The sequence below is a fragment of the Ipomoea triloba genome, chromosome 2 (assembly GCF_003576645.1).
Source record: "Ipomoea triloba cultivar NCNSP0323 chromosome 2, ASM357664v1".
NCBI lineage: Eukaryota > Viridiplantae > Streptophyta > Magnoliopsida > Solanales > Convolvulaceae > Ipomoea > Ipomoea triloba.
In genome coordinates, this window is record NC_044917.1 from 4,088,481 (window position 1) to 4,105,875 (window position 17,395).

Genomic DNA, 17,395 nt, shown 5'->3' on the forward strand with positions numbered 1-17,395 from the left:
AGATTAATCAATCGTAGTCCTTCAACTTTTAAATTTAACCATTCGTGGTCCAAGTTAATCATCAATAGTTCTTCAAATTTCAAAATTTAACCAGCTGTGGTCCTCTTAAAATGACCATGACGGGTTAAAATTTAATAGTTAAAGGACCATGGTGATTAACTTGGATCACTGATGGTAACAATTTGAAAGTTGAAGGACCGCCCGTGATCAATTTGAAAGTTTAGGATTAAATGTGACAAAATCACTATACTTGGAGGATCTCAAGTGGTATTAACTCTATTAAACAATTAAAAATTGGCCTTTTTTCAATAACTTCTTATGTTCACCAACAATTTTGTTTGTTAATAGATAAATGTTAAAGTATCAAATGTAAAAATAATAAATAAATAAATAAAATTCATGGAATGACTAGAAATATGGAACAATTTGGTGCAGATTTATGAACATTAATTTTCACCCCCCCAAAAAAATGGACTTAAGACATGGTTAGAAGTAAAATGAAAGATAGAAAAGAGTAAAAGAGTAAAGGGGGATGGGATCACAGTTTTCTCATAAAATTCCAAGATAAATCCCATCAATTTCTCTTCTAGAAAGCGTAAGTCCTCTTGTACATACAATAGTCAGTTGCCTCTATTGTGTGTGTGTATTTGGTCTTCCATGTTTAGTCTTAACCTCCCCTTTTTATTGCCGAGTCCACAGCTGCATTCAAAGCATTCTCACTTCTCACACTCCTCTCTCTCTCTCTCTCCCTTCTCTTCTTCATCTCTTCCATTCATCTTCATATATGGCCTCACCTAGTGGACTCTCCTTTGATCCAGATCCCATCAGGCACCTCCCCTACAAACCCCCTTCTTCTGAACCCACCCAAAACCACCGCCACCGCCTCCATGAACCCCCTCGCCACCGCAAGTTCATAAAGCTCGAGCCTTTTCTCTCCCCGCCGTCCATGGAGTCTCCGGTCAACAACAGATCGCCTCCCCCCACTATCCAATTCCCGGTCAACCGTAACTGCTCCGACCATCGTCGCCATACCCATGACCAAGAAGACCACGATCATAAAACGACCGTCTTAGGTGAGATGGACTTCTTTGCATACACCAAGGATAATAATAATGGAGATTCCAGGGCCTCCGCCGTTGATGATGACGTTAAAGATTTGCGCACCTCCACTGAATTGGATTTCAGTATTAACGTAAGACACCGGGATCACTTTTCTTTTTTTTTTTTTTTTTTTTTCGGGTCCCAGGTTTTNTTTTTTCGGGTCCCAGGTTTTCACTCCTTGTCTGTACATTCTGGGCACAATGAATTTGAATTTTTGTTACTTTGATAAAAAATTTGAACCCTTACACTGTTGTTAGAGTAAAATATATGTGAAATTAATTGAGCTAACCTGGGTCGGGACTCGGGATTGACATTTTTGTCTATACATACTTTTTCAGCTTTCTTTAAAATTAAATAAATAAAGAAATTGTTGTTGTTGAATTTTCAGACGGGTTTGCATCTTCTCACGGCGAACACCAATAGTGATCAGTCAATAGTGGAAGATGAGTTGTCACCGAATTCAGAAGACAAAAGAGCTAAAAGCGAGGTAAATCATTAAATCATCTAAGACGGTTGATTGATAGCATTGATTGCGTTTTCTATGATAAATTAAATCATCATTCAATGAATAGTAATAATTAATGATTAATGGTATAATAATAATATTTCAGCTGGCGGTTGTGCAAGCTGAACTGGAGAGGATGAACGGCGAGAATCGACGGTTGAGGGACACGTTGAATCAGGTGACCAACAATTACACTTCTCTCCAGATGCATGTGATGACGTTAATGCAACAACAACAACAACAACAGCAAAGCCATGGGAAAACGGAGGAGTCTAAGCAGACCCGCCAAAATAATGGAGGCCAAATGTTGCCCAGACAATTCATGGATCTCGGTCTTGCTGCCGGAGGAGGAGGAGGGCCCACCGAGGCCGATGAGGCGTCGCTGTCGTCGTCGGAGGGGCGGAGCGGCCGGGAAGGGTCGCAGTCGCCGACCAACAATTTAGACGAGGCATCCCGAGCGGACAGCCCGGAAAAAGGGTCCGGTTGGAGGTCTAATAAGGTCGCTAGATCTGGGCATGCTTCCAAAAGCGGTAACATTGATCAAGCCACCGAGGCCACCATGCGAAAGGCTCGTGTCTCCGTTCGAGCTCGATCCGAGGCTCCCATGGTAATAATATATATCAACCTCATCTCATTCATAATATCAATTTACTATTTAATTTATATGTTCAATAATTCTGTCGTTCTATTTCTGCAGATTACAGATGGTTGTCAATGGAGAAAGTATGGCCAGAAAATGGCGAAGGGAAACCCGTGCCCTAGAGCTTATTACCGGTGCACCATGGCCGCTGGTTGCCCAGTTCGAAAACAAGTATGCTTTCCATATACAATCTCTTTACTTTAGTATCCCCCAGTGTCAAGATCATGATACTATTTACTGTCTTCACCCACTTTTGTCATATAGAGAATTAGTCAATGATTCTAGAAACAGAATTAACATGTATCATAGACCTGTACAAGCAACTCAGTTGGTTCTTAAATAGTAAATTATGAGTAAAAACATAAAATTTAATCTGGCCTGATCGCTATAATGTAGAATTACACCTAATATGATGTGGGCAATAGACATTATATTCATACTCCCATTTAATGAGCTGCTAAATCAGTGTGATGTACCCTAATTTGGCATTATAATCAATGCATTAAAGTTATCCATGATAATAAGATAGAATAATAAATTTATAGTAGATGGAGAATTAAACAAAGAGGTTCACTTTATCTTATTATATTTATTATGTTGGTGCATTGACAGGTTCAAAGATGCGCAGAGGATAGGACAATCTTGATCACAACTTACGAAGGGAACCACAACCACCCACTGCCGCCGGCGGCCATGGCAATGGCATCCACGACATCCTCGGCGGCGAAGATGCTGTTGTCGGGATCCATGCCGAGCGCCGACGGGCTGATGAACTCAAATTTCCTAGCGAGAACTCTCCTCCCTTGCTCTTCAAGCATGGCCACAATCTCAGCCTCCGCTCCATTCCCCACTGTTACATTGGATCTCACCCAAAACCAAAACCCAAACCAAACCCAATTCCCCAGACCCCCAAACCCCTTCCAATTCCCATTCCCAAACCCGTCCCACAACCCCGCCGCCGCCCTTTTGCCTCAGATCTTCGGGCAAGCCTTATATAACCAATCCAAATTCTCCGGCCTTCAATTATCTCAGGATTTGGAAAACATTCACGCGCCTCCTTCCTCAATGCCACCTCACCAATCCTCCCAGCAGAACCCGCTGGCCGACACCGTCAACGCCCTCGCCAGCGACCCCAACTTCACGGCGGCGCTGGCCGCCGCCATTACTTCCCTCATCGGAAACCCCTCCCATTCCGGCAACGCTTCTAACACCTCCAACGCCAATAATAACGGCAGCGTTATTACCAGCAGCAATGGCAATGACAAAGTCAACACTTGAAATTCTATCTCCAAACCCAAACTGCTATACATATTAATTACATACACACATATATGATCTCTTCTTGCTCTTGATAATGTTTTTTCCTTGTCATATATTTGATTTAGTCAAATTCCGGTTTTGTTACTTTTCAAGTGTTGTTATGGGCTTTTGGGACTATATTTTTAATTCTTTTCTTGGGTTAATAATGTAATTAAATCTTATGTGGTTTGGTAAATTTGAGGATGATATGCTTATACACATACTTAGCTTGTTACTTTGTTAGTTTACGATTTACTTGTGTTTTTTCAATGTTATATTTATTAATGACAAACATGAAGACTCCATTTTTCTTTGATCAGTATTTAGTAACTCTGGCATCTAAATGGAGTTTTATAGAGTCAAAGTAAAATGCCTTGAGATGTATGAAAATTTAAAAGTTTGTCTTTATAGTTGATAATCAAACATAATTAGGGAACAAAATTGAAATATATATAAGACTAAATGTGATAATTAAAAAAAAAATTTTAAAAGTTTAAGAATGCACATAAAGTATATACTAGTTAAGAATTAAAAATGAAATTTGTTGGAGCAACGATTTAAAGAGCTTCAACATCTTACTATCAAAACGTGATGCTAAACGTAAGAGCCAAGTCTAACATCAGGTTATTGAAACGTGGCGTTAATTGCGTACTATGCAAGTATAAAGAAATAAAGGTGTACATTCGTTACTAGCTATAATTTTTTAGGTATAGTGGTAAGTGCTTAATCTTAACAATTGATATCATGGGTGATGACTTAGAAAGCCGAGATAACAATTGATACCATAATAGGATGCGCGTTCGACAAATGTAGAGTTGACGTAATAGTAAGCACTTGATTTCCAATTAAATCAATATACCTATAATAATAAATCTATAAAAAAAATACAAAAAAATATAATAACAACACTATAATGTTTTCAAAAAAAAAAAAAAAACAACACTATAAATATTAAAGCACAAATTTAAAAATGTGAGTATAAATAATATATAGTTAACCAAAGAATATATATAAAATTTTGATTAACCGATCGGTAAATTGATAATTTCAAACCGAATTTAACCGTTAACTGAAATTCTATAAAACCTATAACCATTAACCAAACCGAAGTATTTCAGTTAAAAAATGGTTAATCAAAATTCTTCGGTTCGGTCGGTTAACCGGACCCTTTACCAATGTTTACCACCCCTAGGTATAGGACTAGTTTTGTACTTCATGTGAGATGAATATTACATTTAATTTTAACAAAAATGTAATACTTTTTATGAATTAAAAAGTATTACTTTTTCACTATTATTTTTTAATGAATAAGAAATACTATTTAGTTGAAATGTAATAATATTTGTTGATGCATAGAAAAATATTATAATTTTTTTGCTAAAATTTATTACATATTTAAGATTTGTATAATGTGAGAAAACCTCACACAAATTTTTATGAAGTATACATCATTTAAAAAAAAAAAGATTTTTCGTTGTTTAAGGAAGTCTCACATATTTTAGGAATTAAATAAATACATATCATTTTAATACTCATATAATCAAAAAGTTATGTGATATAATATTATAATCTTAAAAGAATTCTATTGTGATACGGAGTATTTTATTTGAATGTATCGACAAATACTAGATTACTAAAGAAAAAAAAAAGGATATATATAAGATAAAATTTAAGAATTTGTATGCATGCCTAAAGCCAAAAATAAAATATTATACTATAAATAAATGAATACATAGTTTAAGGTTAGGTGGAGTCAAGGAACGAGTAAAACCGTCTCAAACTTGTTAGATATTTTAGGGTTTAGCTCATTTGACAAGTTAAAATTTAGTGGCTTTGCTTGTCTTATTTGATATTGTCTTTCACTTACTCTGTCAAATACATCGTCTAGAAATGTAATATAATATTATACAACACTGTCATATATATATATATATATATATATATATATATTGTAAAATTTTATCATATTCTTTGTACTTTATTATAAATACTATAATTTTATTAAAAATAAATTGTAATTACAACTGCTGATATCAAATTTTTAAAAGAGACATTTCGTGTCAATGTGTCATTGTCATATTATTTTTAGTTTTATTATGATAAAATCTAAAATGGTACTGCATTTTAATTTTTAGCCGCACCATAATGATAAAATACCAGTCAATAAAATCCACTCACAAGTCAAGCTGTATTTGTAATTATTTTCTTTCACCTTTTTGTTGTTTTTTCTTTAGACATTTACATTGACTCAAGTCAATGCACGACATTATTTAATTTGTCATTATCTTTATAGACCATAGTGTAAGACTTAATGGCTTTCTGCATGTCCATAGTTGAATAAAGGATGAAATAATGGATATTGGTGGGAGAAAGACTAGTTGACTTGTGTGGGTCCCCTTGGAGATAATTGATTAGTTGAGGTGAGTGATCCATAACACCAAAATGAATCTATTCCGTATTACTTAGGGAATAGGGATGTTAAGTGTTTTTTTTTTTTTTTTAAAGAATTAAATATTTTATATTTAATTATCCAAATAAATTTTAATTTTTTAGTATTACTGACTTTATTACAATGTAGTATTTGTCTGTACATACCTTCTCAATCTATTGAAGCACTGGAGTTCGAAGTTCTAACCTCACATTTGGAAGAGTCATAGAGGTATCCTTGAGTTACAAGTTACTTGTCAATAAATTTCAATAATAATAGGAAAAAAATTAGAATATAAGTGAAATTAATTAGTTGTAACTGTGGTAGTGTGGTCCTCTCAAATGGGAGGTCACATGTATGTTCGAACCTTAATTGGATATTGATTCTTTGTGTTTCAATATGTTCAGAAAGTTTGTATGGACAAATACTACTTTGTAGTATAGTCAATAGTACTAAAAAAATTAGTTGTAAATGAAACCAAAACATGGAAGTATATTAATTAATTTTTACAATGTATAAAAATGTTATATTTTTAAATGTTAAACTATAAATTATACTACTTGTGCTAAAAACTAGTTTATACGAGTCAATATAGTACTTTTATTTCAAATTTACTATGATTACAAATGTGCATGGGTAGGAATTTCAGTCTTCCATAATGTCATGAGAACCAAATAAAAATATAATTAACATTCTAATGTCACGATACTGAATTTATGTGATGCATGCTATCTGAACTAAACACCCACAAAAATTCTTGTGGAACATATACTGAGTCACCAGTATTTATGAGAAAGCAATTTGGGATGTCACTAGATCAACCTACTGAATCACTACAAGTCAACAGTTGACTTCACTGAGGTTCGAATCCACTCCCATCATTCATGTGGGAGTGTTAATCGGGACACCAGATGCCACTTGACCACAAGGTCTTTGGCAAAAGAATATATTATATTTTGTGTAAAAATTAGATTAAATGAGTCAATTTTTATATAAATATAAATATACTTTAATCTACTCTAAAAAATAGATAAATCAAGTTTCACAGTTTAACTTAGCGTTATGAGTATTTATGACATATAATATATACAATAACAAGCAACTAGGCACTAAGCCACTAACACTAGAAAATCAATTATAAGCTAAGCAACCCAACAACAAATTATAGACAATATTAATTAAATAAAATAGCACTAACACATATTAACAAAATGATAATACGAAATAAAGGAAATATGATTCAAGTCAATGAGTATATATTACTCCGTATATATCTACTAAATGCAAGCAAACCTATAAGATTTTGGGAAGATACATAGCCCATGATTTGAGTGAATGCATGTAGCTAGGAATCCAATTCAAATATACAAGTCACTATCGTAATCTATTAAGCAAAAATAAGAAATTTTACCTACTCTCATGACGCATCTATTCCGATAAGTTCTTCAAGCACAATTAACATTAAAAAAATTAAAACTATAATTTTTCCTATTTTCGTATAAAGAAATTTGGTTTATGCAATGAGTGATTCATCATAATCTTGACCCAACTCTTGTTGCCAAAATTTCTCTAAAAGCATGTTAATGAATGTTGTACATCAAACATTAACAAGATATAATCGCAAATATTTCATAAACTCAATAACTCTAAATTAGACCTTTTCGATCTCCTTTTATGCATGCAATAATCAAGAATATAGCATATAGATAGATAATACAACCTTAACCCAAACCCATAAACTACTTATACATATTAAGTATAAACATAACAAAAGTACAAGTAAAATATGTAAATAACATAAATGGAAAGAGATATAAAGAGTAATATATAGAATGAGCAGAGTGGGTTGGAACTGGGAAAGAAATGGTGACATTGTGCTTATATAGTGAGCATAGTGTGCAAGAACAACATTTCCTCAACCTGTTGATCCTTATCCAGTGTGCTCCAGAAGTTGGAGATCCCAGTTATCAAGGAACGACAAAAGGAACTTCCTTTCATTAGTCCGTTCATCTTGAACAGAACTACTTTCTTATTAATTTTTTTTTGAAATGTATACTAAAAAGTATATTAAGATATGTGTCATTTAACAGATATCAACTAGATATTTTATATATTGATCTTATTTATACAAAAAGAAATAGATAATAATATATTTAAGTAATATAATGATTGATCAATTGATGCAATTTTTATGAACACAGACAATATTAATTTTATAAACTTGATTCATAATGCACCATGGTCCATTATATAATTTGCCGATACTATAAGAGTGGACTGCTTAATGATTTATAAAAACTTGAAAACCAAATTAGTTATTTCGTAACCCATAACTTCCCACTAAGGCTTGAACCCATGACCTCCCACCTAAAAGAATTATTTCATGCCACTTGACCACAAGGTCTTTTGCTTCTATAACCATACTTAGTAGATCAACAAAAAAATTTCGCAATTGGGCTGCACAGCTCGCTCCATCTAAGTTTTACTTGGGAAATTGACGAGAGTTGGATAACTTTCTCATGGTAACTATCCATTTTCCCCCTTCAAATTCTGATGAAAAAAACTCTTGGGCAATAAGAATCTTATTTGGCGTACAAATTAAAGTTGATCCATCCACCTGCTTACCAAATGCTATAAGTTAAATAATCTGTTTCTCAACGAACTAAACTTTACGTGCATTATTGCTCGTTTTGGTTGTATAAATAGAAGAGTTTGAGACGGAAATTGCATGCGCCTTTGCTTCATACAAGTAAAGATGAATTGAACTATTGGGGTTACTCGCCTACTATAGTGCAAAATTTGACTTGAATTGATCTTGTTGGTTTTCTCTCATTGTTGTTTCCTTGGCCTGCTTATTCGGGTTGATTATCGGGTAATCTAATTCCTCCTCTTCAATCGCTTTCTCTACCTTTAATACTGCTATAGAACTGTTCACGTTTACGTGTATTCTTTTTACTGTTTCGATGTTGATCACTTTTACGAGCTGATTGTGAATTATGAATTTATGATGCTACTATTTATTGATTTTGTCCCAAGGGCTGGACTTGATTCAACCTCAAAACTGTTCTGATATCTTCCCTAAGAAGGAGATTTGATCGAGTGTTGGGGAAATGTTATGTTATATCGAATGGATTCTGGATTTCTGGATACATGCATTTATATGCATCATAAAATTCACTTGATCTAATTTGGGAGAGATATGTAATACCATTAGTAGTAACACTTTGCTGCATCTTGTAAGTTGTAACTAGTTCCATATCAAGCTTTCTTAGCTGTCACTTGATATTCAAAATCAGAAAGATAAACAACTCAAGAGAGATTATTTTCTTTCCTATGCCTAAATTGAATTTGCAAGTGAAGATCGAGGTGTCAACAATGTATGAACTGACATTGTGTTCTTTCAATCTTTTGTGTTGCAGCCTTTAACATGGGTACCCAGCTGAGAACAAGTTTGATAGCACTTTTCTTCTTTCTTCTCTTGTCACCCACAGTATTTTCAGTATCTAATGATGGATTAATCAGAATTGGACTTAAGAAGAGGAAATTAGATCGAATCAACCACCTTGCTGAAAGCATTGGCTCTAAGGAAGGACGTTCTGCAAGAAATTATCTACGTGGAAATCTAGGGGATCCAAGTGGAGATTTCATTGCTCTGAAGAACTACATGGATGCTCAGTATTTTGGTGAGATTGGTATTGGGTCACCACCTCAAACGTTCACTGTGATTTTTGACACTGGTAGTTCTAATCTTTGGGTGCCCTCTGCCAAGTGCTATTTCTCAGTAAGATGCTATAAACATTCTTGTATTTTGCATTACTATGCTATGCTATGCTATCAATCCACTCTCATGTTTGTTTTTGATGGATGTAGATTGCTTGCTATTTCCATTCAAAGTATAAATCAAGGAATTCAAATACTTACAAAAAGAATGGTAAGAGAAACTGGATTTTACATGTATTCCTATCAGTTTCCCTTTCTTTAGGGAGGCACAGATTTCTTGTGATGATAACCATCTCCAGATTTTTATGTTATTATTATTATTTTTTTTTTCTTTTTGGTTTTTATGACATTCTTATGCCATTCTCCCAATAAAGGACTTTCCTTTTTGTCTTGTTTCCAGATATGTTCAAGCTAAAATTACTCCTTGTACTTGAACAATATTTAGTATTTCTTCCAACTCCAAGTACTATTGACATGTTATGTATTAGAGGAAATACATATAATGCAATGTATTAAATGACAACCAAAGGAGCTCGGAAATAGTTGAAAGAGGGATTGCACAATTATCTTGGAGTACATAATTGATTCATGAGGACTTTAATTTGTCGAATTGATTATTGATGCAGGGACATCTGCTGCCATTCGGTATGGGACTGGATCTATTTCTGGTTTCTTTAGTCAAGATTCCATCAAAATTGGTGGACTGATTGTCAAAGATCAGGTAAGATTTTAAAAGAAAGCATTTTGGAGTAGTCCCCTTCAGTTCCCTCTTAATCTTTCTTTTCTTCAGGATTTTATTGAGGCAACTAAGGAACCAGGCATCACATTCGTGGCTGCTATGTTTGACGGTATTCTTGGACTTGGATTTCAAGAGATTTCCGTAGGGGCTGCTGTTCCTGTCTGGTATGTATATGCATCTATATTCTGATGCTTTTTTGGTGAGTCATTGATCGTTCAATTATTCCTATTCTCAGTTACAGATTCATCATAAGTTTTCTATCACTGGTGTGCCTTTCCTATAGTTTTTCTGATTGCTGTGATCTTCTAAATACTCAGCTTAAGTCATCAGCTTTGAATTTCTAAGAAATTTTAATTCTTAATAGGTACAATATGGTGAATCAAGGTCTTGTTAAAGAACCAGTGTTTTCATTCTGGATGAATCGGAATGTCCAAGATAAAGAAGGGGGTGAAATTGTTTTTGGAGGAGTTGATGCTGATCATTTTAAGGGTGCACATACATATGTTCCTGTGACTCAGAAGGGCTATTGGCAGGTATATTTTCTGGATATTCCTCATCAGCTAATTTAAATATACTACAATACTCTATTTTTTTAGCTTTTTAAATTTGCTTTTGTCATTCTCAGTTTGACATGGGAGATGTACTTATTGACGGTAAAACAACAGGTAGTTTTGAAACTTTTGGCCTTGCCCAAGAATATTAGCTAGGCTAGCTTGAAATGTTTATTGGTCTTTTAGTTGTTACATTAAATGAAGCTAACATTGCTTTGTTATCAGGATATTGTGCTGATGGTTGTTCAGCCATTGCAGACTCTGGAACATCTTTGTTGGCTGGACCAACGGTGTGTATCTCTTTTGATATATGTTTCTATATAACTGCAAAGCATTATGATAAATTGATAACACATTTCTACATTTTTACTCATGATCATTTACATTGTTGAACCTTGTATTTTATCTTCTTTTTCAACTTAAGTTTTTTAATCTTCTATATGGACATAGAATTTATTTTTATTTTTTTTATTGATTACCTCTTGTCCTCAAGAATCGTTGAAAATTCTTTGGATGAACATTGTGGATTTGGATAATCAAAATACCCTATCTAGTTGGGCAGGAAAAAAGCCAGAGCTTAAGGCTCTATTGTTCTAGAATCATGACACAACTATCACTTCCTATCAGGCTGTAATAGCTCAAATCAATCATGAAATTGGAGCTTCAGGGGTTATAAGTCAGGAGTGCAAGTCAGTAGTTGCCAACTATGGAAAAACTATACTAGATATGCTGTTATCTCAGGTATAATATCCCAATTATTTCCAATTTTAATTTGTAAAGGGATATGCTACTACATACCAATCTCGTGTTGAGCTCCTTAGAACTTTTTGATTTAGATTCTTTCTTTTCTTTTTCTAATGATACTATTCTGCAGGTGGCACCCAAAATGATATGCTCTGAAATTGGTTTGTGTGCATCTGATAGTACTTGGGATGCGAGGTGAGCTTCAACAATTTCAACATGAAATTTGACATGTAGAAACTATTTATTTATAAGTGGTTGTAATTCCAAATTCCGAATCTGTTAGTTCCAGTATTAGCTTGATGCAGTTTATAGTTAGAGATTGGAGTTAGAAGTCTATGGTAGTTTGCTAAAGGTTGAGCCTAAAATGGTTTAGGTTCGATTCCCGTTGATAGTAATCTCTTTTGTGGGCAATCTGTAAATTCCATTGTAAGTTATCTTTGATGCTAGTGGTATGCCCTGGCCCTCGATTGAGGTAGCCTTCCTCACCTAAACTTTTTGTACTAAAAAAGAAATTAAAAGATTGGGCCCAAATAGTAGGATGATTAAGTATATTTGATTTGTGTCGGTTGGGAAGTGTTATAGTGGTTCCTGACAGAAACAAGATATTGACAACATTTTCTTTCATATTCAGAAAGCATTTTCTATAATCTACTTGTCACAGTAAAAAATAAATGAAAATCAAAGACTTACTTAAGAATGTGATATTCTCTGTTACTCTGCTCTTTCTAGTTTGTTTACATGATAGTTTGTGACGATGAGTTAGTCAAATGAAGTTTCTGGGCTTAATACAATCAAGAAATGTCAATATGCAGTATGATCATTGAGAGTGTGGTGGACAAAAATAATGAAGCTTCTAGCGGTTTGAGTGATGATATGTGCCATCTCTGTCGAATGGCAGTTGTATGGATGGAAAGCAAACTCAAACAAAATCAGACTGAAGAGAAAATATTGGACTACATTGATCAGGTGGAGTAGACTTTATTATTGTGATGTGCCGTCAATGTTTGCTCCCTAACCCTTCCTAATTCTACCCACAGCTCTGTGATCGCCTACCCAGTCCAATGGGAGAATCTTCTGTTGACTGCACCAACCTTGCTTCCATGCCTAGAATTTCATTTACCATCGGTGGTAAATCGTTTGAACTAACACCGGATGAGGTAATCTTTATTCTGTGCATTTCCTAAACTCTGATCCTTGTTTAATTTTTAGTAATTAATTACTGTTCAATGGTGCTGGATAATGCTGTCATGCAACATTCTCCAAACAATATGCTTGTGCTGGGAATGCTAACTTTTCTAATATTTACTGTTTGCTTTGGGAGTCTTACTGTAAGCTTTACCTGTCTTGCATATTTTTGGTTGGCTCTTTGACCTGACTGTTACGCTGCGTCTTTTCATTGTTGTTGTTAGAGTGGAACCTTTTCAGGAATTCCAAGGACAAAAATAAAATGACAATAAGAGTCTAAAGGAAGAAGATATAGAAAATTTGAAACATTTCTTAACAGATTAGAGGCAACAAGGCCTTTGTCTAGTTATGAACAAAAGACCCGAGGCCTTGAAAGATGACTCTTCAGTCTTTCACATCAAATTCCACTAAAACTGTGTCCAGCCTTTCTATCATGTGTTGGCCATTTATTTCACAAAATTGCATAATTTCCATTGTGAGAGAAAAATATATAGTGGTGCATCCACGAGCTCCGTACACTTCAGGACACATACCTCACATTTTGAGACTTGCTTGAGCTTAAGTTTATGTTTTGATGAATACCCCCGGGTGATCACAAGCGTAGTTAATACGTCCAATTTTTTCATATGGTCATGATATGAGGTTTATTTTGGCACAATCGACCTAATTTACTTCCTGGTGGTGTCTTCTGATCAGTATGTCCTTCAAGTTGGCAAGGGAGCAGTAACACAATGCATTAGCGGGTTTATAGCTCTAGATGTGCCACCACCCCGTGGACCCCTGTGGTATGCTTTCTCTACCTTTGAACTTCATTCTTTCACTTTAACTTCAATTATGCCAAAGATGCTGCAACCAGCAGGTAGTTGCACATCACCACAATATAAACAGAACATTCGTAGTCCCGCGTTCTAGATCCCTGATTAAGAACTCTCTCTCTCTCGCTCTCTCTGCTTTTACATGACCAATTTACTTGTATTATGTAGGATCTTGGGAGACGTTTTCATGGGTCGTTACCACACTGTGTTTGACTTTGGAAAAATGAGGGTTGGATTTGCTGAAGCAGTGTAAATCAATGTCTGCAAATTTACTGCCATTGCAAAACCTTTGATGCTTGATTTCTATGGTTTTTTAGCATGCCAATGGCGAAACTCTGCTGTGTCTCCGTTTCAGTGACTTGAAATGGATTACTCATTACTGTGCATAATAAAAACTGATACTCTATACTACGCTAAGCTATAAACTCTGGTTTATTTATATTTAAATTAAAGGGATAAAGTTTTTATAGTGTATTTTCTTTTTCGAATATGCTACTTTCACGGACTATCTTACAAATGATTAATTTGTAATAAGTGCTGCAATGCCTTCTTATCCATTACTATTAAACACATTTTACAACATATGTGGACAACAAATTTATAAACATTTTTCAATATTTCAAGTTAATCATGATTCAAAGTTTATGAGTGTTTTAGAGCTTATGAATTTAAAATGTAACTTAAGGTTTCATTATTATTTATGTAAATTGAAATTAAATCATTATTACAATTTAAAAAGAGGATGGAGTTGGTGTGTTATCTTAATAAGAGGAGATAATCGATATTTTGTTTTAAATAAATATCTAAAAGAAAAACAACATATTTTGGTGTAATTCTAACTGAATTTGAAAAAGAAAAGACTTAACACCATTTGACAAGACATAAAAACAATTGAACTAATTCATTGAGAGTCAAGAAAGTCAAATTAATTTGCAAAATTTTTTTAAGAGCTTGGAACAAATGACAACCTAACAATACCTAATGGTACAAAATCATTTTGATATTGTTGCTTATGACACATGACCCTCTAACGGTTTAACCACCTAAAGCTGTCTCACCTATCCCAAAATTAACGCAAAATAAAGAGTTTATTACCGAAATGGTCCCTCGACTATTGCAAAATTACCAATTTGGTCCTCGACAATTTTGTGTACCCAATTAAGTCCTTCGACTATGAAAATTTTAACCAATTTGGTCCTCCGTTTATTTTTCCGTTAAATATCCGTTAAAATCGGGACCAAATTGGTAATTTTGCTATAGTCAAGGGACCAAATTGGTAATTTTACTATAGTCAAGGTACCATTTCAGTGAAAAATTAATTACTAATTTGGTCCCTTGACTATAGCAAAGTTACCAATTTGGTCCCATGACTATAGCAAAGTTACCAATTTGGTCCCATGACTATTGCAAAATTACCAATTTGGTCCCGATTTAACGGATGTTTAACGGCAAAATAAACGGAGGACCAACTTGGTTAAAATTTTCAAAGTCGATTGACTTAATTGGGCACAAAAAATTGTCGAGGACCAAATTGGTAATTTCGCAATAGTCGAGGGACCATTTAGGTAATAAACTCCAAAATAAATATAAAACTCCAGTTTAACGTTTATATCGGGTGTGCTTTCCAAAAAAAAAAAAAAAACGTTTATATTGGGTGTGTTTGGTAAATGCTTGATAGCTGATAACTGATTGGATTAGTTGGTTTGATCAGCTGATAGTATTAATTGCATGATTGTAAAAAAAATGTTTGATAAATTAATTGTTTATTTTTAGCTGATTGTATGTAAAATTGTTTATATAAAGGCATAAACATATTGTGCTAATTTATTAACTCTTAAATTACTTTTACAATAATAATTATTGTTATTATGAGTGAAATAAAAAAAAAATGTACATTATTATTGTGCTAGGGAAACAAAAAGAAAAAGGGGCAAGACATGAACAACAACAAGAGAGATATAAATGTTAGGAATAACAAGGGTAAAATGATCATTTCATAATTAAAGTTACTCCACTCTTCTTAGCTTTTCAGGTGCTGACTTATATATTATCCCGATAAGCTAATGTAGTAGGCCATTTTACCAAACACTTAAAATAGTCTATTGACTAATCAAATCAACCAAAACTGATTTATCAACTATGTTACCAGACAAAGTATTATATTTTAAAGTTCTCAAAACTATTTTTACACGTTTATTTATTTATATAGCATCGCACGTGCATGTCATCGTATAAAGCTAATTAATAACTTTGCTTGCGATGAGAGGGGCTCCAACTAATGGCTTCCCCGGCCCCTACTCGGCCGACAAGTTTTGCATTGAATTGGACATTGTACCATACTTCTTTTTTTGTTGTTTTTAATGCTGTAGAAGTAGAACAAACTAGATATATATTATTTAGCAAGATGCGATCATTTTTCAATGATAATATTATAATCTTTACGGCTAGCAATTCGATCATTATTTTTAAACTTTTCAATAAAATTCGACGAAGGCGAAAATTTTGGTTATCAATTTTTTTTTTAATTCAAATATATATAGGCATCAAACAAAATTTAACGATTTTAAAACTTAAAATATTTAAGATAACCATATTTGTCAAGATTGCTTGATCAAGTACTACGAATTAAAAAAAGTAATCTTAGAATTCACACATCAACTCTTCTCGATTTGTTGTTTGAAAATGGAACTAGTTTATATTGCCATCTTAGTATATACTATATAGTAACATATGATCTTCCATTTTACATAAATCATAATAAATTATTTTACTCACGACATTATGATACTCTTTGAAAATAATAATGTTAAATCTTGACGATAAATATAATTTCATTCAATTTCATGTATCTCATTCTTCTCTCTTCTCCCAAACTTCACTCATGTGACCAGTTGAGCTATCCATGCGGGCCCATGTATCTCATTCTAAAAGAATAACACCGTGCATCATATCCCACCATGCCGGAGGATAACATGGGCGCAACCAAATAAAAGATTGTGCATAACATAGTTAGCTATTTGGGTATCTATGCTCCGTTTGATTAAAAAAAAAAAAAGAAAACAAAAAACAAAAAATGGGAATCAAATATATGTAACTAATTCTCTTTGTATTTGGTACATCAATTGCAGGGATGATTAAGGTAGAAGTTGGTTGGGTGTGTGCATAATCTATGTTGTTACGAGCATTTGTTTCTTAGCTCAACACTCAACAACACAACAAGAAGTCATAAATAACTCTTAAAATAAGAATCAGCGAGCAGCAGCTTTCACCTAACAGCTGAAAAATTGGGTGCTAGATTGCAATTTGGTGCCCCTAATCACTTGTAAAACAAGAAAAGGATTGAATTGAAGTGACGGAAACCTTTAAACGTAACAGAAAGAAAATCATGTCGGCGGCTATTGTGTTGCGTACGTTATGCTCTATTGTTATTCCTAATTGCTTCAATAATTAATTTTGATTGATTTTAATTGCCTTGACTCAATACAATTAAGTAGTATAGAAACAGTACTAAAAGGAATGAATGTAAATAAATGATTCCAACAATTTTTAGGTAAAAACCAAAAAGGTAAAAATTACAGTTTAATTTTCAACAAATTAACTTTGTGGTCTAGTGGCACACTGGCACCCAGTTGCACCCCACATGGGAAGGGGCGAGTTCGAGACTCAGT

The 17,395-nt window shown here is 33.8% G+C and overlaps 2 protein-coding genes across 3 annotated transcripts; both read left to right on the plus strand.

Moving 5' to 3' along the window:
* Nucleotides 1-681: 681 nt before the first annotated feature.
* On the plus strand, nt 682-3,788 carry LOC116004390 (probable WRKY transcription factor 31). The gene is made up of 5 exons (XM_031244429.1): nt 682-1,192; nt 1,490-1,588; nt 1,713-2,213; nt 2,304-2,417; nt 2,859-3,788. Exons 1-5 carry the CDS (start codon nt 785-787, stop codon nt 3,522-3,524), a joined length of 1,788 nt encoding a protein of 595 aa, XP_031100289.1. The 5' UTR covers nt 682-784; the 3' UTR covers nt 3,525-3,788.
* A 4,750-nt stretch (nt 3,789-8,538) lies between these two features.
* On the plus strand, nt 8,539-14,201 carry LOC116007443 (cyprosin-like). Of its 2 annotated transcripts, none has more exons than XM_031248119.1 (14): nt 8,539-8,845; nt 9,393-9,754; nt 9,844-9,904; nt 10,320-10,414; nt 10,484-10,596; nt 10,797-10,965; nt 11,058-11,097; nt 11,209-11,273; nt 11,611-11,724; nt 11,858-11,922; nt 12,540-12,693; nt 12,765-12,884; nt 13,609-13,697; nt 13,896-14,201. In XM_031248119.1, exons 2-14 carry the CDS (start codon nt 9,401-9,403, stop codon nt 13,978-13,980), a joined length of 1,524 nt encoding a protein of 507 aa, XP_031103979.1. In that variant the 5' UTR covers nt 8,539-8,845; nt 9,393-9,400; the 3' UTR covers nt 13,981-14,201. The 2 variants fall into 2 exon arrangements, with proteins under 2 accessions (XP_031103979.1, XP_031103987.1); XM_031248127.1 differs by lacking the exon at nt 8,539-8,845 and adding an exon at nt 9,047-9,209.
* The last annotated feature ends 3,194 nt before the right edge of the window (nt 14,202-17,395 follow it).